This window comes from Dipodomys ordii, unplaced genomic scaffold (assembly GCF_000151885.1).
Source record: "Dipodomys ordii isolate 6190 unplaced genomic scaffold, Dord_2.0 Scaffold206, whole genome shotgun sequence".
Classification (NCBI taxonomy): domain Eukaryota; kingdom Metazoa; phylum Chordata; class Mammalia; order Rodentia; family Heteromyidae; genus Dipodomys; species Dipodomys ordii.
Genome location: NW_012267422.1, coordinates 1341066 through 1366690, shown reverse-complemented (window position 1 = coordinate 1366690; position 25625 = coordinate 1341066). Strand labels below are relative to the sequence as shown.

The 25625-nt window shown below is 38.8% G+C and overlaps 2 protein-coding genes across 2 annotated transcripts in view; one reads left to right on the top strand and one right to left on the bottom strand.

Annotated features, from left to right (window-relative positions):
- The window catches only part of Mrs2 (MRS2 magnesium transporter), a 15480-nt gene extending 381 nt beyond the window's left edge, over positions 1 to 15099 (top strand). The window contains exons 2-12 of the mRNA XM_013035190.1: positions 1007 to 1020; positions 1259 to 1332; positions 3784 to 3820; positions 4865 to 4977; positions 6559 to 6732; positions 8527 to 8657; positions 9529 to 9645; positions 11340 to 11492; positions 11721 to 11838; positions 13931 to 14044; positions 14507 to 15099. Of these exons, the coding sequence (XP_012890644.1) occupies positions 1007 to 1020; positions 1259 to 1332; positions 3784 to 3820; positions 4865 to 4977; positions 6559 to 6732; positions 8527 to 8657; positions 9529 to 9645; positions 11340 to 11492; positions 11721 to 11838; positions 13931 to 14044; positions 14507 to 14617 (1156 nt within the window). The 3' untranslated portion in view covers positions 14618 to 15099. The remainder of the gene's footprint in view (positions 1 to 1006; positions 1021 to 1258; positions 1333 to 3783; positions 3821 to 4864; positions 4978 to 6558; positions 6733 to 8526; positions 8658 to 9528; positions 9646 to 11339; positions 11493 to 11720; positions 11839 to 13930; positions 14045 to 14506) is intronic.
- A 3550-nt stretch (positions 15100 to 18649) lies between these two features.
- Positions 18650 to 25625, bottom strand: part of Gpld1 (glycosylphosphatidylinositol specific phospholipase D1) — a 41121-nt gene continuing 34145 nt past the window's right edge. The window contains exons 21-25 of the mRNA XM_013035222.1: positions 24715 to 24891; positions 24177 to 24337; positions 22830 to 22856; positions 22655 to 22705; positions 18650 to 19843 (exon numbers count right to left, since the gene is read on the bottom strand). Coding sequence (XP_012890676.1) covers positions 19757 to 19843; positions 22655 to 22705; positions 22830 to 22856; positions 24177 to 24337; positions 24715 to 24891 — 503 coding nt within the window. The 3' untranslated portion in view covers positions 18650 to 19756. The remainder of the gene's footprint in view (positions 19844 to 22654; positions 22706 to 22829; positions 22857 to 24176; positions 24338 to 24714; positions 24892 to 25625) is intronic.

Here is a 25625-nt window from a genome sequence, read left to right as displayed (position 1 = left end):
GGGACGCGGCGTGCTGCCCGCTCGGAGCGGGCTCGTGCCCGGAGCCCTGGGCATGGCCGGCCCCCGACCTCCACGGCCTCCTGCCGCCAATCGTGTGACCTCAGTGGCGGCCGTTTGTTGTGTGCACGTGGTACTTCGGGGGTCGCCCGACTGAAGCTCCCTTGGGTGTTTCAAACCCGGAGTTCCGTCCCCAGGCTTGCGGATGCATACGCAGCCAAAAGGACAATGTTTTGAAATTTCGCTAACCTGTGTTCCGTGTCTTTCTGGCGGACACGTTTGTACCGCTGTACCCTTTGCTCAGGTGAGGGGGTTGGGGAATTTAAGACCACGTGGTGAGTTGTCAGGCTCGGGCTGTTCAAACGCTTGAGTAAGCAAACCTGAAAGGGGGGATTCTTGCTGGGCGCTGACGACCCACACCTGTAATCCTAGCTAATCTGGAGGCTGAGAGCTCAGGATTCTGATGCGGACTCACACCTGTAATCCTAGCTAATCAGGAGGCTGAGAGCTCAGGATTCTGATGCGAAGCCTGGCAGGAATGTCTGTGACACTCTCCCAGTCAACCAGCAAAAGGTCCGAAATGGCTCAAATGGTAGACCACCAGCCTTGAGCAACAAAGCTAAGGGATCGCAGCCACTACCAACACACAATAAGATAATCAAGCCTTTAGGTGGCTCCTTTCCTCGCCAAACGGTGAAATATTAAAATTTCCACAAATTTGAGTGCAAATGTTGTTCTGAAGCAAAAGATGTTATGGGGTATTACTGGAACATGCTGAAAAGTGCTTTATTCAACTCTGGCATATAAATGAAAGGGGAAAGCAGTGGTTGGAATCCAACATACATCGTACACATACACACACATATATATCTGAATCTGAACATGTATATATGTATGTATACCCTGCCAAATATTAACACAATTACCTAACAGATGTTTCTTCAGGAAAAAGGTTTTTTTAAACTTAGTCTGAATTAGCACTTCTCTGATGTGATTGTTTAACTTATAGACAAAGACTTACAGGCAGGTGCAAAAAATCCTCTCATTGTTCAATATGAGTTTTGATATATGTAAGAAGGAATATGATCATTTCTAAAATAGTTTGAAGTGGTGGGGGTATTGATATACATTTAAGTTGGCTCTGAGAATAAAGTTGATCATTTAAAAGCATGAAAAAATATTCTGAAAGCTTATTCAGGGTTATTTCTTAGCTCTATGTGAATATCAATTGTATGATTTTGGGGAATTTGTAATTCTTCAGGTGAAGTGCATCGGTTTAGAACATCTGATGTCTCTCAAGCCACATTAGCCAGTGTAGCCCAGGTATTTACCGTGGTGAGTATATAGAATACCTGATAACTTACAGAAAGTACCTGCCTTGCTTATTTGTTGGCATTCTACCACGCTATTATTTTTGTTTTGTACTTAAAGTCGTGTTGTACTTAGCCAGTGACCTGAATGCCTGTTAGATTTCCTTAACAGTGCTCTTAACTTTGCCAACTACCAACCTCTTAGTACTAGAACTTGTCATTCAAATCATACCTCAAAGCTGGAACCCTCAAAATTTCTCATGTATCTGCTTAGAATTTATTAAAGGTTATTTATAGTTAGAGAAGGATTTGAATCTGTGCTTTGTAAAACATGCAGAAGTATCTTGAAGGAAGCACAGTCTAGTACTTAAGAGTACTGCTTTGAAGGGGTAACTGTTTAAAAAGAAATGCACTCATTACCTTACTTATGTAACTGTAATCCCCTTGTTCATCACCTTTACAATAAATAAAAAAGAAAAATATTTTTTGGGGGGTGGGGGTCCGGTCATGGGGCCTGAACTCTGGGCCTGGGCGCTGTCCCTCAGCTCTTCAGCTCAAGGCTAACGCTCTACCACTTAAGCCACAGCACCACTTCTGGCTTTTTTCTTTTTTTTTTTTTTGTTTATGTGATGCTGAGGAATCGAACCCAGGGCCTCAAGCATGCAAGGCAAGCACTCTACCACTGAGCCACCTTCCCAGCCCAAGAAAAAAATATTTTAAAAAAGAATACTTGCTTTGAAAGCTGGAGGAGGATGAATGAATTAATAATAGATTGAGACCCTTGGTAAGCAAAATGAGGGTGGCCTGAGTGAAAGTTATGTAGGAACTGGTTGTGCTGCTGCAGCTTTTTTGACAAGCTTTTCTAGAAGTTTGATTTTAAAAATGAGCACTTGATCTGAGCCAGATTTCCTAAATTTAAATCTCAGTTCTACCTTTTGCTATTAACTAGGTGGACTTGGACAAATTTTGATTGCGTGTTACCTTAGTTTTCTCATTTTTAAACTACGAGTAAGCCTACTTTATAAAATTGTGAGGATTAAAGTAACTTGTGTATTTAAAATCATATGATGTGTTAATAAGTCTAATCATAATGGCTAGCATGTGTAAAATATGTTGTTCATATTTGCCCTCCTTTACCCTCTTCTTTCATCAACTGATTTTACTTGAAATGAGTTTGGAAAGCAAATTGATTACAAAGTAAACCTTTGGGAAAGCCAATTTGTATAATGTTTTAAAAAAGTATTCCATTGAAGAAAAATTGTACACAATAAATTTAGTATGCTGTAGGAAGTAGGTGTATCATGAATATCTTTCAGTAAAATACTAGCGTGATTTTCTCTAAAATTTGTCCTGGCATGTGACTGAAGAGTTTTATCATTTGTCTTCAGTGGATACATGTTTATGGTGTAATCCCAAGGATGGAAGAGCCTGTATTACACAAATGTAAAGCTTCCTTTAATTTTAATAAAACTTCCCTTTAACATGGGTGTTTTATGCTACTTATATATTCATATTGATCCTGGTTCATGACAAGCTGAAATATATGCTGTAGGTTTCTGTTGTGTTCTTACTAACATAGCATTCAGATGTTTACAAAGTAATAACTCAAGACCTGGTTTACCTACAACTACAGCTTAGAGTATGTTTTTCTAGGGAAAAAAGTATGTATTTCATAGTAAATAATACAGGCCACTACATGGATTTTATAAAATATTATTGTATTTTTTTAAATATTTAGACAACTCTGAAAAGTTACCTCTACTTTATAAGAAAAGGGTATAATGTGTCATATCCTCTCTCCAAACAATTTGAATAGGCCTTTTCTGTACATCTTTATTGATTCTGCCATTGCCTAATGGAGAGGCTTCTTAGCCTCAAGGGACACACTTAGATTGATGGATGACAAGCCATGCCATATTTAGTTCCAGTCTGCTGAGAGAGCTGAAACCGAAGAAATGCAACAAAGCAGAATAAAGTGTGTCCTCTCAAAAGAAGTCTTTTCAGCTTCGTTGGCTTGCTAACTGAAGTCTCAGGGGCAAAGAGATGAGATTCTCAGAGGAAGGAGTTTGATACACCTTGGCTCAGAGTCACCATAGCACTTCATGCCAGTATCTCTCAAAAACATCCTATAGATACGGGTTCCAGGGCCTCTGTGAGGAACATGGCTAGCTACAATACCAAGCACTCTCAGAAAAGGGCTGAGCTGTGGCTTCCCCCTGACATTTGTGATTTCTCACTTAGTCTGTTGTAATTTCTTCTTAGTCTATTGTTACCTGTTCCCTCTTTATCGGATTTCTAGAGGAATTAAGATAAAGCTAACTCAAGGTCAGGTTTATCCTAGCAAAGAAAAGGGGGAGGTTTTTTTTTTTTCAGCTCTTACAACTATATTTAACATAAAGAAAGTCACTTATGGCTTATTTCAGTATTTTAAGGGTATTACTCAATGACATAATATTTTATGTTTTTTTATACTCAGACAAAATTTGACACAGAAGGAAATGTTTCTTCTTTTGGTAAGTACCTTTTTTCTGAGTCACTTTTTAAACCAGTTACTGAGTCTGGTGAAAATTTGAGAACTGTAGTGTTTCAAGGAGAATATTCTTTCTGTGTACAGGTGTGTAGGAGTCTTTACTCAGCATTTGTCCATCAGTCCTAAGTAAAGCTGGTAATTCCTAGATTAGGCATATTTTCCCAGATTATTTCCCTCTGAAAGGAGCCACACCGACTCCAACATAGTATTGAAGGAGTATTTTGGAAAGTAGAGCTAGAGCACAAAAACACTTTTTCCAATTGGCTCTATCCTGTCAGTCTCCCTTATATTCTCTTCCTGTTTGTTCCAAAACATCTTAAGGTAGAATCCCATGACACCTCTGACACTGCAGTAGGAAGAAACAGTATACTGGATGGCAGTCACATGAAGCTCTGCCACTAACTGCACTCTGTGAATAGCAACTTATGAAAATTAAACAAAGATGCTGGGTAATGGGAGACTAATCCCCAGAACCACTGAATGAGAAGGAAGGAGGAGAAGGAGAGGGAAGAAAGCAGTTATTGCCTGTGTGACTTCAGCTTTTAAGATCATAATGTGGTTTTTGTTCAATATCCCCTTCAAAAGATTTTTCTACTTGTAGTCCTGTTACAGGTGTGGTTTGTTGCTACAAGTACAGACCCTCCTATAATCAATCTATCTTAAACTTCTCAGGTAATAAGCAGTTTTCAGGTAGGAAAGTTTGGTGTGAGAACCAACTTAATTCTGTCATTTTTTGTTTGGGAAAGAACAAACGTTCATAAATGTTTCATGCTGAATATGTTCTTATAATTAAAATATATAGTTGTACAAAATTCATATTGGAGACAAATAATCAGTGTCTCAAGGTAGAAATTGCTTACTGTACCTTAATAGTGTATGGTTATGACTTTTTTATATTGCTTCTAAGTAACCCCTCCTCCAAAAACGTTAAGAAGTATAGAAAAAGAGTGTGCTTTTTAAAGTAAAACTGGGTATGGGAATAATAGAACTGCCCAATTTATAGTTTAGCCCATTCTTCTTTTAATAGAAAAGAAGAAAACAGAATTATACCAGGAGTTAGGTCTTCAAGCCAGAGATTTGAGGTTTCAGCATGTGATGAGCATTACCACCAGAAACAACAGGATCATCATGAGAATGGAGGTAAAGGACTTTATGTTCATCTACATCTCTCCACCACAGCCTTACAATGTTATCTCTAGTCATCCTGGTTAATAGCTAGATTGAAAATTATTTCAGAATAAAAATGGGCCATATTATAATCCAATACATTAGCAGAACTCTTTACACGGATTATACTGAGTAGATTTAACACTGCTTCCGATTTTATGTTGGAAAAAGTCTGACTGTGGTCTTCATTCTCATTGTTTGAAGTAGTCTACCTTCTGAAGCTATAAGAGAATCTTGATTTGTAGTAGATACATTTTGCTTGTCTTCAGTTATGTGTGATTATAGTATAACCTTAGCTAATAGTTTTCTGGTTTTTCAGATAGCCTGGGGCTATCAAATTTTGAAACCTTAGATTTTTTTTTAAGCTTTCTGAAATATTTTGAATTTCCCTCACTAATTCAGAACACAAAAGAATTTGACTTTCCTTAATGATAACATGCTCAGTAGTTGTTTGGGTGTGTGAAAGTTTAGCATCCTAAAACAGACCCAGGAGACACAGCTCTAGTTGATATTGGCCCTAAAGTGGGCATGGACTTGTTTTCTTGTGTCTTTGAGGGCAGATTTTTTTTGTCCATTTATCTAGAATTAAAATAATTTTTAATCAAACTAATCTTCGGAAAACAATCTACTGTATTACTGGTCACTAGCATCCTTCAAAAAAGTATCTCTGTGAAGGAGAAATAGATATGTGAGATAAGACAGATTTAATAAACTATTACTAAGTGGTGTTCACTATATAGTCTCAACTTTTTGTTTAAAATTTTTTTCATAATTGTTGAAAATAATATTAAAAAACCATTCCTATTTTCTATATCACTAATACAGTAGTCATAGGCTACCTCTATTCTTTCAACATAAGAAATACAATCTCTTTTTAGAGAGATTTCTCATTTCACACTATTCTAAATTAGAAGAGCCCCAAGGCTAGGTCTGTAAAATTTCTAACTAGCTTAATAAATGGTGATATTTTAAAAAGGAATCTTGAAAAAAACCTTTATCTTTCCCTGTATTCCTTTTTTTTTTTTTGGTTGGTCCTGGGGCTTGAACTCTGGGCCTGAGCGCCGTCCCTCAGCTCTTCAGCTCAAGGCTGATGCTCTACCACTTGCGCTACCGAGCCACTTCCAGTTTTTTGGTGGTTTATTGGAGATAAAAGTCTCATGGACTTTCCTGCCCAGGCTGGCTTTGAACCGCGATCCTCAGATCTCAGCCTCCTGAGTAGCTAGGATTACAGGTGTGAGCCACCGGTGCCCGGCTTTCCCTGTATTTCTTATGATTACCCTGGAAGTCTAAATGAAATTATGATTTGTATAATTCCATTTCTCTTGAAAGTAAATTAGAGGTATCAAAACACTTATATTCTAGTATTCCTTCTTTTAAAAAAAATATGATTTGATTTAGTTCTAACACAAAATCAGAAAAATGTTAAACCCAGTTATATGCATACTATTGTTTTCTGTAGCTCTATAACTTGGATACTGTGAATCTACATATGTAAATATGTGTCTATATCGATGGATACACACATTTATATACTTTTTGTTGTTCTTTTCACAGTATTTGAAAGCTGTGGTAACTCCGGAGTGTCTTCTGATACTAGATTATCGGAATTTAAACTTGGAGCGATGGCTGTTCCGAGAACTCCCGTCGCAGCTGGCTGGAGAGGGTCAGCTTGTCACATACCCTTTACCTTTTGAGTTCCGAGCTATAGAAGCACTCCTGCAGTATTGGGTAAGCCTATTTTTATTTAGTTTCTTAACTTTGTTGGGTTTTAAATGCTATTGAGGTTGAAATAAGTTATTAATTCAATGATGTTCCTTCACGCAGTCAGAAACATTTTTAAGGGTACTGATGGAGATAGTACTAATTCCTAAATTTCAAGGTTCTATCAAAGAGAACTAGTGTATGCAGAGCATAATCACTTAATGAAACACATTTAAAGGTGGCTACATTTTATATGATTAAAATAGCCATAATTGATTGATACTTGAAAATACTTAACATCCTAAATATATGTTAAGTCAAATTTCAAATACATTGCTTTTTTCTTTCTAAACTATGTATATCACGTGCTTACACATATAGATATATTATTTAATCATTTTTCTGTTCGTTGTGAAACCTTTGAAGTAGCTAAGTAATGCCTCAGTTTGAGATCTAGACTGACTTGGAAACCATACTTAATTCTTCTAATGACCTCCCCCCTCCCATTAAATTGATAGTAATGGATGTCTTGAGATATTGTCACACCCAAACAAGAGTGGTTCACTACTTTTCTGGACTCTACCACTCTCTCATTCTCTTTTCTGCCCTCAGTAGTGTTTAAGAGCTAACTGCATACAAGAATTGGTGCAAGGGGAAGTGGCACTGTGGCTCAAGTGGTAGAGCGCTAGCCTTGAGTTGAAGAGCTGAGGGACAGCGTCCAGGCCCAGAGTTCAGGCCCCACAACCACCACCACCACCAACAAAAAGAACTGGTGCAAGGAACATACTAACCAGAAGGGGGAAGGAAAAGAGGGTAAAAAAGACATGAGATGGGTGTGTTTGGTTGAGCCTGGTGCCCTTCTCTTTTGCCTGCATTGTTCTAATGTTGGAAGAGATTATTGCACTCTGTGTTAGTGTTACAGAGGCAACAGTACCAGGTGCAAACGGTTGTCAGTAACAGGCTGCACAGGTGCTCAGGAGCTCATGATGTGTTAACCAATACAGAGCTCTTTGTCTCTCAGAGCTCTGCCATGGGGAAACAGATTATACATTATGAGAAATTCACATTTTTTATCAGGAGAAATTTCTTCTGAAAGAATAGTGCACAGAAAGTGAGGCCAGCCATGCACGCCGAGGGATATCTTTTCAAAGGGAGCTCCCCAAACCACCCGAGGGACTGTGACATGCCAGCAGCAGCTACGCTTCACAGACATTGGGACTGTGATCTTCAAGCTGCCTTCCCAATCACTACCTGAGTCCAGAGCTCACTAGGCACAGGATTTGCTATCTCATTTGGAACATTAGACTGTCCAGCTCTTTCCACTCAAGGTCTTCTGAACCTGAAAGCAGTTCTTCAAGGTTATCTGCAAATAGGTACCCTGAACTCAAGACTCAAGTCAGAACATTTAAAATCCCATTTAAATTCTAGTTTTCAGAACATTGTTCACAAGAATCTTGAACTGTATTCTCTTTACAAAGAACATAAATATTATATTCTGAAGGTAAATTTTGTTTTAACCATGGAATAGCAGATTTGATTTTAGAAATGAATCACTCTTTTCTTTCATGGTAATTGTCTGTAGGGATAACTCTTTCCTGCATTACTTCCCTTTCAACCAAATCTGAGCCTGCTGATAACATTGAGCATAGTTCTCTTAGCGCGGGAGATTAGTTTTTAATCATTCACAGATGATTCCATCATTGACCATGTTCTGAAAGTTCTAGCTATGACAAATACCTGTATTTAATCAGAGGATTCGCTGACCCTAAGCATTCTAAAAAGGTTGTTTTAATTCTTATGAAAGGTCATGTTGTTGTCTAGATCAATACTCTTCAAGAGAAACTTAGCATTTTGCAGCCACTCATCCTTGAGACACTAGACGCTTTAGTGGATCCCAAGCATTCTTCTGTAGACAGAAGCAAATTACACATCCTACTACAGAATGGCAAAAGGTAAATATGAGTGTTATAAAGACAAATTTCTTAAATTTCTGTTTTGCTAATCTTATTAGTGAAGTGTTTAGCATAAATTCATATATAAAAGTATGTATCACAATAAAAAATAAAAAAGTATATACCTGTACATACTGATGTACATGTGAGTCCTCACGACACCGTCTCCAAAATAACCAGCAAAAAGCAGCCCAGCTGGAGGTGTGGCTTAAGTAGGAAAGCACTAGTCAAACAAGCAAGCAGAGCTTTGCAGAAGCCCTAAGTTCAGTCCCTAGTAGTGGCAAAAGAAACAAAAAAAAAGCAAAGGTGTTGATGTTGTGGCCCATATTTGAGACCCATGGCTCACTCAGTCCTTACCTAGTAGAGAAGAAACAGTGAATAATCTGGGGGAAGAGGTATAACTCAATGGTAGAATACTTGATTACCATATAGCCAGGGCCTAGATTTGATCCCAAGCATCACAAAAAGTAAACTTAAAAAATAAAATAAAGGTTTATGGTTGATATTATCTTGGCTTATTGTGAATAAAAATAAATTCCCAATCCAAATATCCTAAATTCAAAACTATTCCACGTTTCTGAGATATATATGCTAAAATTTATATTTGTAGGCTGGTGCTCTACTATTTGAGCCATGTCTCCAGCTGAAACTATTGCTACATCACTGATTAATTTTGCCAATTAATTTAGTTTTGGTTTGGAATTTGTTCCAAATTTGTATGAAAACTATCAAAATGTTTTTTGTTGGTTATTGTTCCTCTTTGAGTGATTAAAGGATTTACTTGATAGGATACCCTAAAAAGGCACTCTTCTTAGCATGAAATGTTACTATCAGTTTATGCCACTGTGTTTCTGTATGACTCTTCTTACAGTCTGTCAGAGTTAGAAACAGATATTAAAATTTTCAAAGAGTCAATTTTGGAGATCTTGGATGATGAGGAGTTGCTAGAAGAGCTTTGTCTGACCAAGTGGAGTGACCCACACGTCTTGTAAGTAAACTCCCCCTTATTTATTTCCTCCGGGACTTCCATGGTTTTTCATAGGGAATTTTTCAAGAATAGAGAATATAGGCATTTCTTCCTCAATCACTTTTTCCTCACCTCTGATTCAATTTAATAAATATATGTTGAATGTGCACTGGAGCCCAACCTTGGTGGGCTGAGATGAATATAAAAATAGTTATCTTCATTTTCACAGGGCAAACCCCCAAACTGGCACACACCTCTAATGAAATAATTTATCCCAGTAGAATGAAGAGTTGGGGAGGGACAAGGTAGGGTAAACCAAGACAAGACATCAGCATAAATTCTGTAAACTTGGTCTAATATAAAAATGCACACAAACTTTTTTTTAATCTCCTATGAATTTAGAAATATTACTCTTCTGCTTGCTCAAATTAGTTTTTTTTTTTTTTTTTGGGTCCGGTCGTGGGACCTGAACTCTGGGCCTGGGCGCTGTCCCTCAGCTCTTCAGCTCAAGGTTGGCCTTTACCACTTGAGCCACAGTGCCACTTCCGGCTTTTTTCTTTTTGCTTATGTGGTGCTGAGGAATCGAACCCAGGGCTTTGAGCATGCAAGGCAAGCGCTCTACCACTGAGCCACTTTCCCAGCCCCTCAAATTAGTTTTTTTAAATACTCAAAATAGTTTTGTCCTTGCAAGGCAGTATCAGAAATTAAAACAGATCCATGCAGAGATTTTTTAAGCCTTTTTTAGAAATTGGTTATTTATATTCTAATAAGGAAATAAAGATAAAGGGCTATAGAATGTTTGGTAGGTAGCATCTAGATATAATAGAAACTTATTTCACTGGTTTATATTTGCTTTGTTTAGGCTGATCTATCTTTTACGTGTTTTGTGACAGAAGTTTTACAGAATGCATCATTCCTCTTTTTGTGTCCACACCTGCACACAGATGCTTGCTTGCTCATAGATGGCGAGCTACACCTCCAATTGGTCATTTTGCTGGTTGATTGGAGATGGAGTCTTACAGACTTTTCTACCTAGACTGGCTTTGAACTTCAATTCTCTAATCTCCTAAATAGCTTATAAGACTACAAGTGTAAGTCATCAGAGCCCAGGTTTATCCTCTTTCTTGATAGGGATTGTGGATTTAAGAACAAAATAATTGTGTATTAATACAATTCAAAAACATTTTCTTGAGCCAGCCATGGTAGCACATGCCTATTATTTTCCTGGCATTTGGAGGCTGAAGCAAGTGAGCCTCAAGTCCAAGGCCAGCCTGAACCTCATAATGAAAACTTGTCTCAAAAAAAATTTTCATATGTGAAAATTACATTATAGATTCATCTTGGAAAGGAAATGCTCTTTTTGTTCATTTCTAATTTTGGTTTTATTTTGCTTGGTAGTAGTTTGAGATTTAGCTCATCAAAATTCATTTTGATTTTTCCTTGAACAGGTAGAACATGTTTTCATGAGTCTTAGACTGGGGCTATGGGATACAGTGGAGCTAACTAGCATATGAAAGGATGGAGCCTTACTCCTCAAGATACCTGTGTAGTGTTTAGGAACCGCTGACATGGCCTCCCACAGATTGAACTGTTACAAGAGTAGAAAAGGCAAAGGCTAGGTTTTTTCCACTGGTGGCTGAAGTTTGAGTCACTAAATATGTGATACACCTATTGGGAAGGTGTTAACTATGTTTAATTAACTCTTTGAATTGAAGTGAGAAGAGCAGTACTGGGATTGACCATGCAGAAGAAATGGAATTGCTCCTCGAAAACTACTACCGATTGGCTGAAGATCTTTCTAATGAAGCTCGTGAACTTAGGGTACTAATTGATGACTCGCAGAGTATTATCTTCATCAATCTAGATAGGTAAGAAAGCACCATAAAACATTTGTCTTCCCTACAAAATATTTTAAAGAGTTTTTTTTCAAAAGGTCATTTTGGAAGAACTTAGGCCACCATCACCATTTATAACTACTACACAGGTTTGTTCATTTGTGTTTTGAAGGTATAGAGCTAATACAAGTGGTCTTTATTAGATTACTAAAGTACATAGTCCGTAAGTCACCTGCTCTGAGTTGGTGTTCTCCTTTCCAGTCACCGGAATGTGATGATGAGGTTAAATCTACAGCTGACCATGGGAACCTTCTCGCTCTCTCTCTTTGGACTAATGGGCGTTGCTTTTGGAATGAATTTGGAATCTTCTCTTGAAGAGGTAAAAATGTATTATTCAATAACTTGGGGTTTTTTTTGTTCTGTTTTAAATGATTTTCAGGTCCATTTAATTTGCTAGTGCTGGGTATTGAACTCGGCACTCTACCACTTGTAGCAGACCCCCAGTTATTTTGCTTTGTTTTCAGATAGGGTCTCATGTTTTGGGGGGTTTTGGTCCCCCCATGTCCCCAGATTGACACCACTATACCTGAAAAAGATCAGTTTTTTAATGGATTTAAATGTAAACACATTCCCATAGATAGTGAAATAAATATGAAGTGTAACTTACTTAGAATTGGCAATATTAGTTCTTATGTGTCTGTCATTGTAACTGGAAGTTTGATACTTTATTTGGCTCAGTATTGCAACTCTGTGCCAGTAGATATATCATCCCTACTTTATAGATGAGAAAACAGAAACTTAGAAAAGTTAAGGTATTTGTCCCAGGACACATCTAGAAAATAAGCATTAAGATTTCAACCCAAAGACTGTACTTTCCACTAGCTCTCCTGCCTTTTTGTGTTAACACTAAACTCCCATAGTCTTTCTACTATTCTAGCCTTGTGTTTTCAGAGAACAACTTACTATAATATTTCGAGCACTGATCTAAAAGTATGGTTGACACTCTCATGACTGATTTGGTGTTCTAATTAGTTTAACAAGTCCACTGTCTTTTTAGGGCCATCACCCTAGTCTAATCCATATCATCTCTCTCGAGGACCACTATATACTTCTAAAAACTGGTTCAAAAGATGTAAATCTGGCCAGTGACTCACACCTGTAATCCTAGCTACTCAGGAGGTTGACATGCCTTTGTGATCCTGTGGATCACAGTTGAAAGCCAGCACAGGCAGGAAAATCTGTAACCTTTATCTCTGATTAACCACTAAAAAAACAGAAGTGGAACTATGGCTCAAATGATAGCCAACCTTTAGTGAAAAAAGCTAAGACGTCTGATTCTTAAGTTCAAGCCCCAGGACCCGCGTGCACACACAGAGAAGATATAAATCTGATTGTGTCACTCTTGTACATACAAATATTCAGTGGTCATTATTTTATTTTTGGTGGTACTGGAATTTGAACTCAGGGCCTCATACTTACTAGACAGACATTCTACCACTTGAGCCATACCCTCAGTACTGTTTGCTTCTTGTGGTAGAATCTCATATTTTTGCTTAAGCTTGACCTCAGATTGTGACTCTCCTACCTCTGTCTCCTATATAGCTGGAATTTTCATGGTAAGTCACCGAGCCTCCCTATCTTTTGAGATAGGATCTTGATAACTTTTTACCTGATTTGGCCAGATGGCGTCAACTGCAATCTTCCCATCTACTCTAGGTAGCTAAGCTTACAGGTGTGAGCCACCAAGCCCAGCATTCACACGTCCTTTGATTAACCTTCAGATAAAAATCTAGATCCTGTATCTGTAGGGCTTTTCCTGATTTCCTGCATCTGCAGCCACTCTGGTCAGGTGATCCATCCTTGCTTCTTCTCACCCATGCTGCCTCCACACCGCCTCTCTACTTTCTACCTTTGTCTGGTTAATCCACCCCACTTCTCAGATCTTTTGAATTAAGCATCATTCTTATGTACATAGGTAAACATCTGAAATGCTCAAGAATCTAGAATTTTTTGAGCACCAATATTCCAGAGGCAGGAAATTTCATTCCTGACCTCATGTTATAGGTCTGTCAAAATGCAGTCTCACTAGAAATATTGTATGAAATATATTTTGTTTAGACACCCAAAAGTAATGTCATTTTGTATAATCAAATATTCCAGAGCCTGAAATACCTCTGATCCTAAGAATTTTGGAGAAAGTTTATGGAGTATGGGTTAAATACCCTAACTCCATTTTATACTTTGCTACTTGGGAGGCTGAGGCAGGAGAATCTCCTATACCCATGAATTCAAGGCTAGCTTAGGCAATACAGCCAAACTCTGGCTTAAATAAATCACTTTGTGATAGTTTGGTTACATGCAATCCTAGTTGTCACGAGGTATGAATAGTCAGTAGTGAGCAAACTAACAAGGTTGCCTACTTAGCTCTAAGCACCCTACTCTTTTGTCATGAACTCTGTCATCTGTTTTAGGACCATCGAGTGTTCTGGCTGATTACAGGAATTATGTTTATGGGAAGTGGCCTCATCTGGAGGCGTTTGCTTTCATTCCTTGGAAGACAACTAGAAGCCCCATTGCCTCATAAGGTATGAAGGTTGTGGCTGACAGTAGTATTGTGGAGGGCTGTAATCATGGCTCTGAAGTCAGGTAGCCTGGGCTTAGGCAGTCACAGATTTTTGTGAGCCTGTACAAGTTACTTCTCTAAACCTTCCTCAGTTTCCCCATCTCCCTGTTTCCCTATCTATTAGTTCAGTCAGTCAGCATTATCTACTTCACAGGATTGTTTGAGAGAATTAAATAAGTTCTGTATAGCACAGTGCCTGGTTAGAAATTGAATTTTAAAAAACTAGCAAGCATTATACAATAAGACAGATTATACATTTAGACAGATGGTGCAAGCTTTTATCATAATCAAATATGGGAAAATGTGTTGTTGAAAGGGCATAATGTTTATCTTTGTAGTAGATGCCACCATGGAGTAAGTAGTGACGGATGGCTTCCAGATCTTCATATCATTTTACCTGTGAATTATTTCTTGCTTCATCTAGATGGCCTCTATACCTAAAAAGGCCCTTCTGGCAGATAGAAGGATGGATGTGAAGAGCAGCCTGAGACCAGATGGACTTGGACCGAACAGGACTGTCCTAACAAACCGCTAACATCCACCTGGGGGGTAGTCTATATTTTTTTATACTTCTGATAATTTATTTTCTTTTATAGAGTCATATGCTCAAAAAAAGATTCATATGTAAAATGTCTGATTATAAAAAATAGAGCATTCTTAATAATAGAACTCGATTGCATTTCCAGAATATTAAGCAAGGTGCTTTCTTTGTAAAAGGCCAAAATTCTATTTCCTAGAAACTTAAATACTGTTTTATAGGCATGCTATGAAACAGACTAATTTCAGGGTGACCGTTAGATAGACTTTATATCTTAATTTAAGTGCAGTTTTCTGCCAAATGAAGCCAAGGAACTTGAAGCCACGGTCATTGAGATCAGGTAACCACAGTTCTTAAGTACAGGGAATTAGGTTCATCCAAGCTCATAGTACTAGAAAGCTGGCATATGCCAGGTGCCAGTGGCTCATGCCTGTAATCCTACCTACTCAGGAGGCTGAGATCTGACGATCACAGTTCAAAGCCAGCCAGAGCAGGAAAGTCAATGAGACTCTTATCTCCAATAAACCACTAGAAAACCAGAAGTGGCGCTATGGCTCAAGCAGTAGAGCACTTACCTTGAGCTGAAGAGAGCAGGGACAGCGCCCAAGCCCAGAGTTGAAGCTCCACTACTAACAACAACAAAAAAAAAAAAAGCTGGCATAACGTGTTAAACTCTAGAAGTTTGTGCTCTAAAATTAATCCTTGAAATGATCTTATTTTCTTGTATATCAGCATTTATATGGACTCCAGTTAATCAAGATTTCACACCTACTACCCTGTTTTCTTTGTTTGGCTATAAGAGCCTTTTGAAGTAAAGTTAAAAGGAAGTATTTCTATGCTGTTACTGTTTTCTTACTGCTTTATTGCCTAATTTTTAGCGTTTGCTTTCTTTTAAGACAATCTCCCTGAAACCTAGCTAATCTCATGCCCACCCCCTCAAAAGTTAATGGGGGGCTGGGAAGGTGGCTCAGTGGTAGGTAGAGTGCATACATGAGGCCCTGAGTTAGATTCCTCAGCACCATTTAAGCAGAAAAAAGCCAGAAGTGGCACTAACCTTGAGCTGAAGAGCTGAGGGACAGTGCCCAGGCCCAGAGTTCAAGTCCATGACAAAAAAAAAGGGGGGGGGTAGGCATCTAAATCAAGAGGGCAAAAATGTTGGTCTTATAACTTTTTATTTTCATTTTAATAAGAGGCTTGAATTGCCAGGCTCCAGTGGCTGACGTCTGTAATTCTAGCTCCTCAATAGGCTGAGATCTGAGGACAATGGTTCAAAGCCAGCCTGGGCAGGAAAGTCTGTGAGACTCATCTCCAGTTTGATCACCAGAAAACCAGAAGTGGCTCTGTGGCTCAAAGTGGCAGAGTGCTAGCCTTGAGTGAAAAAGCTCAGGGACAGCACCCAGACCCTGAGTTCCAGCCCCATGACCCTGGCCCAGCCCAAAAGAGGCTTGAATTGAAAACAAATAGCTATTATTTTCCTAATCAGAGGCCAGAATTTTAAACATAGGATAGCAGCACTCAAAAATACTACCTACTTAACATCTTACTAGCCTTCATGTATTTTCTGGACTTTCCTTACATTGTATAGAAAATAGTGTGCATGGAAGATTTTTGAATAGCAAAAGCAGCTCTTATTCCCAAATGCAGTAGCAAAAGGATAAATAAAAGCCTGATCTGATGTTGTTAGAGTATCTGATTACCCTAGTATGGTAAACTTCCCTTGGAAGTTTAGGGATCTTTTTACCAAGTAGTTTGGTGATAGAAGTAACATTCCTTCCATTCCCTACGTGATTATAGGAAGCCATGGGAGGGAAGCTGGAAAGTAGTGTCACGAGACATGCTAGGTTAGTGTTTGGAGCCTGAGTGAGCACTGTGCACCATTCTGTGGGTAGGAACACACCCTTGTGGTATGGATGCCAAACGTGAATAGTTCAGTACCTCTAGCATCATGAGTCCTTTTGATGATTTTTAAGAATACTTTGATAATTCTTGAATTTCACAGGACACTCTTCTTCAGCACAACTAAAAGCATTCTGTTAGTTTTGGTCTTACCACTGTAAAATAGGTAATAAGTATTACTTAACTGGAATATGGAATCCTAGAGGGTAAAATTTGATTTAAGGTCAGATGTAGGATCAAAAATTAGCCAGGCACCGGGTGGCTCACACCTGTAATCTAGCTACTTAGGAGGCTGACATCTGAGGATCGCAGTTCAAAGCTAGCCCAGGCAGGAAAGTGCCTGAGACTCTTGACTCCAATAAACAACCAGGAAACCAGAAGTAGCCCTGTGGTCAAGTAGTAGAGTGCTAGCCTTGAGCTGAAGAGCTGAGGGGCAATGCCCCATGACTGACAAAAAAAAAAAAAAAATAGTCATGCCCCAGCAAAAAAGGGAAAATAGGCTAACTACCTCATACATTTCATAAAAGGAAGCTGCTAATACTTTTTTAAAGGTAGTTAGATCATGTACATATAATTTTTAAATTCCATTTGGCTCTGTTTTGGTTATTTCAGAACGATCATATAATTCTCATAAGTCAAATTAAGGGTTTGAAATACTGAACTGAGCCGGGCACCAGTGGCTCACACCTGTAATCCTAGCTACTCAGGAGGCTGAGATCTGAGGATCACAGTTTAAAGCCAGCACGGGCAGGAAAGTCCATGAGACTCTTATCTCTAATAAACCATCAGAAAACTGAAGTGGTGCTGTGGCTCAAGTGGTAGACCACTAGCCTTGAGCTGAATAGTTAAGAGACAGTTCCCAGGTCCAGAGTTTAAGCCCCACAATTGACGACAAAATAAAAAAATACTGAACTGATTAACACATTAACGACTGAGTTAGGTGACTGGGCAGTCACATTCCCTGTTAAGAGCATGAAGAAGAAAGCATCTTTCCTTTTGGAAGGTTTCTGTAGGCAAAACAGACATCATTTTAGAATACTATTTAACCCTTGATTTATTCTTGATATATTTTTGGTAAACAGACTGTAAAATAGCCTAAGAAATTCCATATTAAAAAGATAGTTATTTTGGTGAGTGAGTTATTCCAATAGTGTGCACAGATTTTTATTTTGAATGGCAATATTAAAGTCACACTTTGAATTTAGGATTTACTTTTTTTAGTAATAGCCACAGAGGTCATCTAACAGATTGTGGAATAAGGACTTCAGAGACCTGAAGTCTGCTGCCTAGCTCACTACACATCATTTTTATCTCGTGTGATTAAAAAGGTGTAAAATATTTACGTCTTGGAAGTTGTTGGATATACAGATAGTAGAAAGACAAATGTCTTAATATCTTGAAATAAGGTTATCTCAGCTACTCTTGAAGAAACTTAGATTGGTGTGAATGAGAAAACCCTTTTTTTGCATGTCAGTAAACATTTCAGAGTTGATGCTTAGAACTATATTTAATTTAGTGGAATAAATTCAGTCCACCTACCAGGATAATACATTAGACTTTTACCATGTATTGTTCTCTATGCCAGGTTCTTATACATTTGCCATGTAAGTTGACCTAAAACAGTAGGAATATATTCTACTTCATTTTTGACAATGTATGAGTATGACAATAGTATGAGTAAATGTACAGTAAGTTTGAAAATGTGCTTCAATGTAAATTTTTATAACTTTTTAACCTTTACCTGCTATCTGGTTTGTTCAGTCATTGAGGTCAATAATGATCCTATCATTTTAGCAAAGCGTAAACACACACTTGATCTAGCTCAGTGGTAGAGTGCTAGCCTAGCACATGCAGGGTTCCTAGTGCCACATTAAAAAAAAAATCATAACAAAGCACCGACACCTTATATAGCAATGACAAGGTAGCCAGGCAGTTAGAAAGCCTCTAAGAAAACTAAGATAGTCCTGGAAGTGGTCCAGATGGATCTAAGTATGGCCCTTTTCTCCTGTCACTTTCCTCACCATACACTCTCAACCACAGTAGCTTTTCTTTAGTTTCTACTTTTTACCAATCTGTCTCCAGAGAAGATGAGAAAGAGACTTTCATCATGCTTTTCATATCAGTTCACTAGTTTATCAATCAGAGAAGAAGCTCTCTCTTCTGACACTAAATTAGCTACTTTCTATGTAAATAATGCCAGAAAAATTTTAAAACAGCCCAAGGACAAGTGATGCCAAAGCCTTTTCCCTTATTCATTTTGTCCCTCATAGAGACCCTGGCCCAGGCCACTCCTCTCCTCCCTACTTCTGTTGGCACAGCTTGTGGCAATGTAGCTCAACGAAGTTCCCTGGAGAGATGACTTAACACTAGCAGAGTCCTGAGGTTCATCGCTTGTTAGAACAGCTATCTCTACATAAGCATGTGAGAGCACAGAAAGGTAGCTGAGTTTTAGTTATATTTGTCTATTATATAACATGTGGAAAATACAATAGTCCTCATTAAAAGAACCAAAGCACAAGTGATTTGGGAGTGGGAGGTGGTCTCACCCCCTTATCTTCCTCTGTACTATTTCCCTTCCTCCCTCAATTCTTCTTTGTGTACTATGAATGTGACAAAATACCTGAGATAATAAAGTTAACAGAGGAAATGTTTATTTTGCCTCACAGTTTCAGTTCATAGTCATTTAGCAGTTCATCATGGTAGAAGCCATGGCAGAGAAAAGCTGCTTGCTTTATGACAGTCAGGAAGCAAAAAGAAAGGAAAGCCTGGAGTCCTAATGTAACTTCCTCCAACCAGGCCTCACCCATGAGTTTCCACCACCTCCCAACAACTGTTAGCTGGGGACCAAGCTTTCAATATATTAGCTCTGGGAGACATTTACGATCAGCCACCATAACAAAAAGGGGTTGTTTGTGGTTAGCTTTGTTTTCTTTAAGGAACTACATAAGATTGTCTAAGACATAACCACAGGAAACCTTTCCAGGTCTCAGGGAGACACACATAGATGTTCAAGTAGGAAGAACAAAGGTTTAGATGCAGAAGCAAACAAGTGAAATTTGTAAGAGGAATGAATACATACATTTAGTGCAGTCATGCACTTTGCCATATTTGCAGACATTTTGGCTGTTAGAGCATGTCTCTTCCACGAGTCAGCCACTGGATTTGCCAGCTTGCCCACCAGAGTAGTCTCCCTGAAGAGGACTCCATGAGAGAGGGAGGGAATAGGAAAATGGAGTGTCTTCAGTTTGGGCTGAGGCTATAGACATGAAGTGTCCCCGAGAGCCGTGCTCCCAAAGAACTCCTTCCAGCAGCAATGACAACTTGGTTCTATAAGAGATACAGCAGAATTTATGATTCATTCATGCCCCTCCCGTAGACCAAACATCATGCTCTGCCCTGGAAATTAAAAAAAAATAATAAACTAAGATACTGGTCAGAGCACAGCTTGAACTTAAATGCTTTTCTCTGTCTGTAAAATAAATAAACCCCACAGTTGAGGAAGCACACCCTGACCCCCTCTTGCCCATAAAAAATAAAGGAAAACTATGGAAGTGCATTCTAGAATCCTGCCTATGGTACAATGTAAACACCTGTTGAGGTATTTGCACATTGTTCTGCTGCTTGAAATGTTATGACTCATCTTTCAGGACTGCCTTTGAAACCTAAGTTGTTAATTACACAGTGGGCAAAATCTCCAATGTGTGGTGGGTTTTGATTTTTAGAAACTGTCAAGAGTTGTTCTAGACCCAGACCCAGCCTGGTGAATGAGATCTTGTGATCAAATCGGCTGATATACTGTTTGGATATACTGTTTGGTTGGGACATACTTTAGTGGTTCTTAATGATTCAATTTTGAACATTACTGACAAAATCTAGAAATAATCGCTAAAATGTATTAAGCCTTTATTTGTCAGATTATTGGCTTAGCCCTTTTCTTGTATTACCTCTTATACCCGAGTGTTAGTTTAAGGGAAAATTACTCAAGCTCAGGGAAAGGCTACCCTCTGATAATTCTCAGGTTGTCCGTGGCCACTGTTTAAACATAATTTCTGATTTATCCCTATACTCCTAATGTGTTAGTGCTTCCCCAGTCTCAGGTAGGTGAAGAATACAATACCAAGTGATCTCTTAACATTAATTTGGAATGTATTACTTTTAGATGGTCTATATATCACCATTTCTTAATCAGTATTAATTATGGATATATTTTTAAACTAATGCATAAATTCTCAAGTGTCCCATTTTTGGAAAACCCACAAAATTTCAAATTCAAAAAAGCAGGTTTGGGCTGGGACTGTGACTTAGTGGTAGAGTGATTGTCTATCATGCATGAAGCCCTGGGTTCAATTCCTCAGTACCACATAAACAGAAGAAGCTGAAAGTGGTGGTGGCTCAAGTGGTAGAACTTTTAGCCTTGAGCACAGAGAGGCTCAAGGACACTGCCCAGGCCCTGACTTCAAGCTCTAGGACTGGCAAAAAAAATAGGTTTACCATATAAAGTATTCTTCTGAAAATCCTTCCATAAGCTATTAATCCATTTTTGTGTATAGTAGGTAATCCTGAATTGTTGCCATCAGGCTTGCCTGTAACACAGGAACTGTTGGCCACTAGAGGGCAGTTCCACCAGGATTCTTAAAAGCAGGAGCATCTCCTAAGCCTTATAGACTTGGTTATATCTACTACTCCAAAATGTTAGAGGGCTTCCCCAGACTTCATCACACTGTTGAGACTTACTACTCATGGTACTCTTTAGCATTCAATCCTACACCAATTTGCATTTTATTTCATTTAGGTGTATATAAGTCTTATTTTTCAAGAGCAGGCCTGTTAATATTTCATGGCCTAGCACGGTTCTTCTATAGAATATCATATTGTTAAAGTAAATGAGTGGAATTAGTGGTATTATGACATAAAGCTTTCTATGTCTATTATATTTTTGGGTTTTTTTTTTTTGGATCCGGTCGTGGGGCTTGAACTCTGGGTCTGGGCGCTGTCCCTCAGCTCTTCAGCTCAAGGCTAGCACTCTACCACTTGAGCCACAGCGCCACTTCCGGCTTTTTTCTTTTTGCTTATGTGGTGCTGAGGAATCGAACCCAGGTCCTCATGCATGCAAGGAAAGAGTTCTACCACTGAGCCACCTTCCCAGCCCCTCTTATATTTTTAAATATATGTGCCCTAGATCTAGCATCCTGCTTCTAAGATTTTAACCTAAAAGGATATTTGTACAGTTATAAAAATAAGTACAAAAATGCTCTCTACAACATTGTCTGTAATGTTCACCAAAATGGAAATAGCCCAAATACCTTTGCAAAGACAAATTTAAGAACTGAAATATGGCACATGTATTGTGTAGCTCTGTGTACTTGTCTGGGTTGTGGCAAAATACAGCACATGAAAAAAAAGTCTTTTTGTAGTCATACAAAAATTATCAAAGTCTGGAAGAAAACAGCAACATATTTAAAACTATTACCCTGTAAGGCAGGATCAGCAAACATTTGCTGTGAAGAGCCAGATAATAACTTTGAGGCTTTGTGAGACGGAAGTCTCTGAAACTGCCACTGTAGCATGGCAACAACCATAGACAGCCCAGGAGGGGTGACTCTGCTGCATTCCAATAGACTTAAGGGACAGGGATCTACCTCAGTGATAGAGCACTTGTCCAGCATGTGGAAAAGAAAACTACAACTTCTAAACACTGACATTTAACTGCATATAAATTTCCTGTTACAAAGTACTTTTCAACTGTTGAAATATGTCTTGACTATGTTTAGTTCATGGCTACAAAAAGTCAAATGTTGGCCCATAGGCTATAGTTTACCAACCCCTGCTATTAAGGATAAAACAATAATATAGAAGGAAACTTCGCACCTTCAGAAATGGTGTAGGAAGTGGCACTGTGGCTCAAGTGGTAGAGTGTAGAGTGCTACCCTTGAGCTGAAAAGCTAAGGGCCAGCACCCAGGCCAAGTTTGAGATCCACGATGGACCAAAAAAAAAAAAGTGGGATTTGTGTGTGCATGGTACTTTCTTTTGTGCATGTATTCCTTTTTCAAATAAAAATAAAATCTAAAACTTTAAAGATGAGTCATCAGATCCTGGCATTAGAACAAATAGACATCAGTGTAGGCCTTGTAACTCACCTCTTTCTTTGACCTCACGGAGATCAGAGAGCTCCCAAACCTTGAACTTGCCTGTAAAATACACTCTGTTAATGGGTCTTTGACAAAGAACAGGCCATACTTCATCAGTTAAACTAAAGGATGTGCCTTTTTTTGTTTCTTTTAAAATTTCTTCATTCCTTCACGTGGTACTTACTTCAGGAGAAATTAGTACATATTGAGCCTGAAAAGGGGAGAGAAAAGGAACACAATGCTATTACTGTTGGTGTGGATTTTCAGTCAGTTACAGTTATACCTTTATGCCCACATTTCACTGAACAATGTACATGCCCTTTGACCTTTGAAAATGCATTTATAGGAACTTTCTAAGAATAAAATCAGATTCCTAAAAATGTTTATATGTGAGTATTTTCCATAAAGTAACTAGTGATCACCATTTATGACTAGTGATCTTTAGTATTTAAACTGGTTTATAGATTTAAAATATTAGGCAGCTAGCAAATATATGAATTTTAAAATATAATTAACCTGCCATTAGAATATCAGATAACAGAAAATATTCTTGATTGAAAATCCCTTATCCAAGAAAGATTGGTTCCCACAGTGTTCTTGATTTCAGATTTTAGAATATCTGCATTTATACAATGAAGTTGGAGACTGGACTGAACATGAGCTGGATCTAATTATGAATTTATTATATCCATAGCCTGAAGATAGTTTTGTGCAATGTTCTAATCTGTGCTGAAACAGTTTAGTCATGTGGAATTTTCCACCTGTACTGTCATGTCAGTGTTTAAAACATTCCAGATTTGCTTTTTTGATTCAAGAAGCTTGCCCTTGTGTATTCATTAAATTCATTTACAGAATCGTGCATGCAAAATATATGCTAAAAATACATGCACTCAGTAATAGTTAAGAAAAAGTTTACAATCAAGTCTTGATTCAAACCCCTATTGTATCTAGCATTGTGACCTTAGACTCTGATCTTCAGCTTTTATTTGTAATTGAGCATAATAGAAAACTTCATAGCATTGAAAGGGATTATATTACATATAGTGCTCAGCATGTGCATAGTAATACAGAACACAGAGGAGCAGATAAAGTCATGGAAAATACTAGAAGAGTACACTTCAGGTTAACAGGCATTAACTCTGCAGAGTAGAATTCTAGGTAGATAATTTTGCAATTTAAAAAACTGTTTAAATTTTAAAAATAATTAACAGCCAATGTTTGAGGGACAGGAAACATGAGTTAAGGAAACACACCTAAGAAAAGGCATTAGAAGTTTTAATGAAACTCCAACAGCCTTAGCTTGTTTTCTTTCTCCTGCTGTGGCAAACACCAGTGTGCCACCAAGTCCAGCCAGACTTTAGGTCTAGAGGCAAACATGGCACAACTGAGAACTGCAGGCCGCTGATTGTTCCTGACCCCATGACCTTGGAGTTGAGGCAAACTAAGTTTTACCTTGAACCTGGACTACCAGGGAATCAGTAAGTAGTCATCTTTACCCAATGTGGTGTTAGAATTTTGTCCTACACTTCACCTTTTCCTCTGGACATGGAGTTATCCAAGATTTGCATTTTCCTGTCATGTCTCCAAGGGTGGTCCCTTTGCCATTGTATACATACACTCTTCCATCTTCTCCTCCAAGCAGCCCAGAGGTTACATCTGTTATCCTCAGTGGGGCTGCCATAATGATTTCATCTGTAAACAATAAAAACCAGAAGAATAAGATATCAAACAACTTTTATTCTTTCCTGGTACCATTGCTAGATCAGAATCAACTTCCCACAAATAATATATCCTTTAAACTGCCGTGATCTTCTTGTGGCAGGGTAACCTTAAAGGCCTTTGCTTCCTACTTTGTCATTCATCAATAATTGACATACATAGTGACTCTCACTTGAACATCTTCATGAAGTATACCTCCGCCTTGCACATCCAGTTCCAGCCTTACCCAATCCAGATCTAAAGGCCCCAGGGCTGCTGGGCTGTCAATTAAAGAGGCCAGATTCTGGTTTATCCAATCAGAACTGACCTGTTGAGCAAAGGAACTTATCCAGGCTAAATTCCTTTCTTACCTAAGCCATCATTATCCAGATCACTCAAGTGTAGAACTCCACCAAAGCGAGAGAAACGACGGTCTCCACTGAAGGTGCTGAGCAGAGAGGGCTGTGTGTCCAGTGTTAGTGCATAAAGCCGAGTCGTTCCGCCTTGGTGCAGGGTCATTTTCAGGAATGCCATTTTAGACACATCATCTGAAACAAGCCACAGTGCCTGTTGGCATCACAAGTGTGACACAGGATGTAGACCAAACAGCATATTCTCCCCTCATTTACAGGCAGAAGTGTTGCTCACTACACAGGACAGGGTTCCAGGGCTGGTCCACTCTGGTGGGTTAAAGGTTTAAGTAGTTTGGGCAGCAAGACTCGAAACACAAGGAATTCAATTAATTCCCACCAGATAGCTTCCTTCTTCTGGTCTTACCCCTCTATGATTTCTGTTTTACATACAGACTGCCCATGTTCCTGTCCTGACTACAAGCTCAAATGTAGTTGGGCTTTGGATGACACCAAGGCTCGTCCCCAGTTCTAACACTAGTTCCTACCCCTGCCTGCTTTGCACACACAACGAACCTGAAACAGTCCTAGATCTAGGCCTCTAGCCATAACTGCCTGCATAGGAGAAACTCCTTCCCCATGCCCCTTGCTTTCTCTTGTTCACACCTCTGCCAGTTATTCCTGCTCATCCTTCAGAATTTGGCTGACCTTTCTTACCCTCCCTGTCTAGAAGAAATGCTGCTCTCCTTGTGCCAGCAAAAAGGGTTGGTAGCATGGTTCAAGCAGTAGAGCACCAGCCTAGCAAGCACAAGATACTAAAAGTTCAAAAAAAAGATAGAAATTTTTTCTTTTTCTTTTTTTTTGGTCCGGTCGTGGGGCCAGAACTCTGGGCCTGGGTGCTGTCCCTCAGCTCTTCAGCTCAAGGCTAGTGC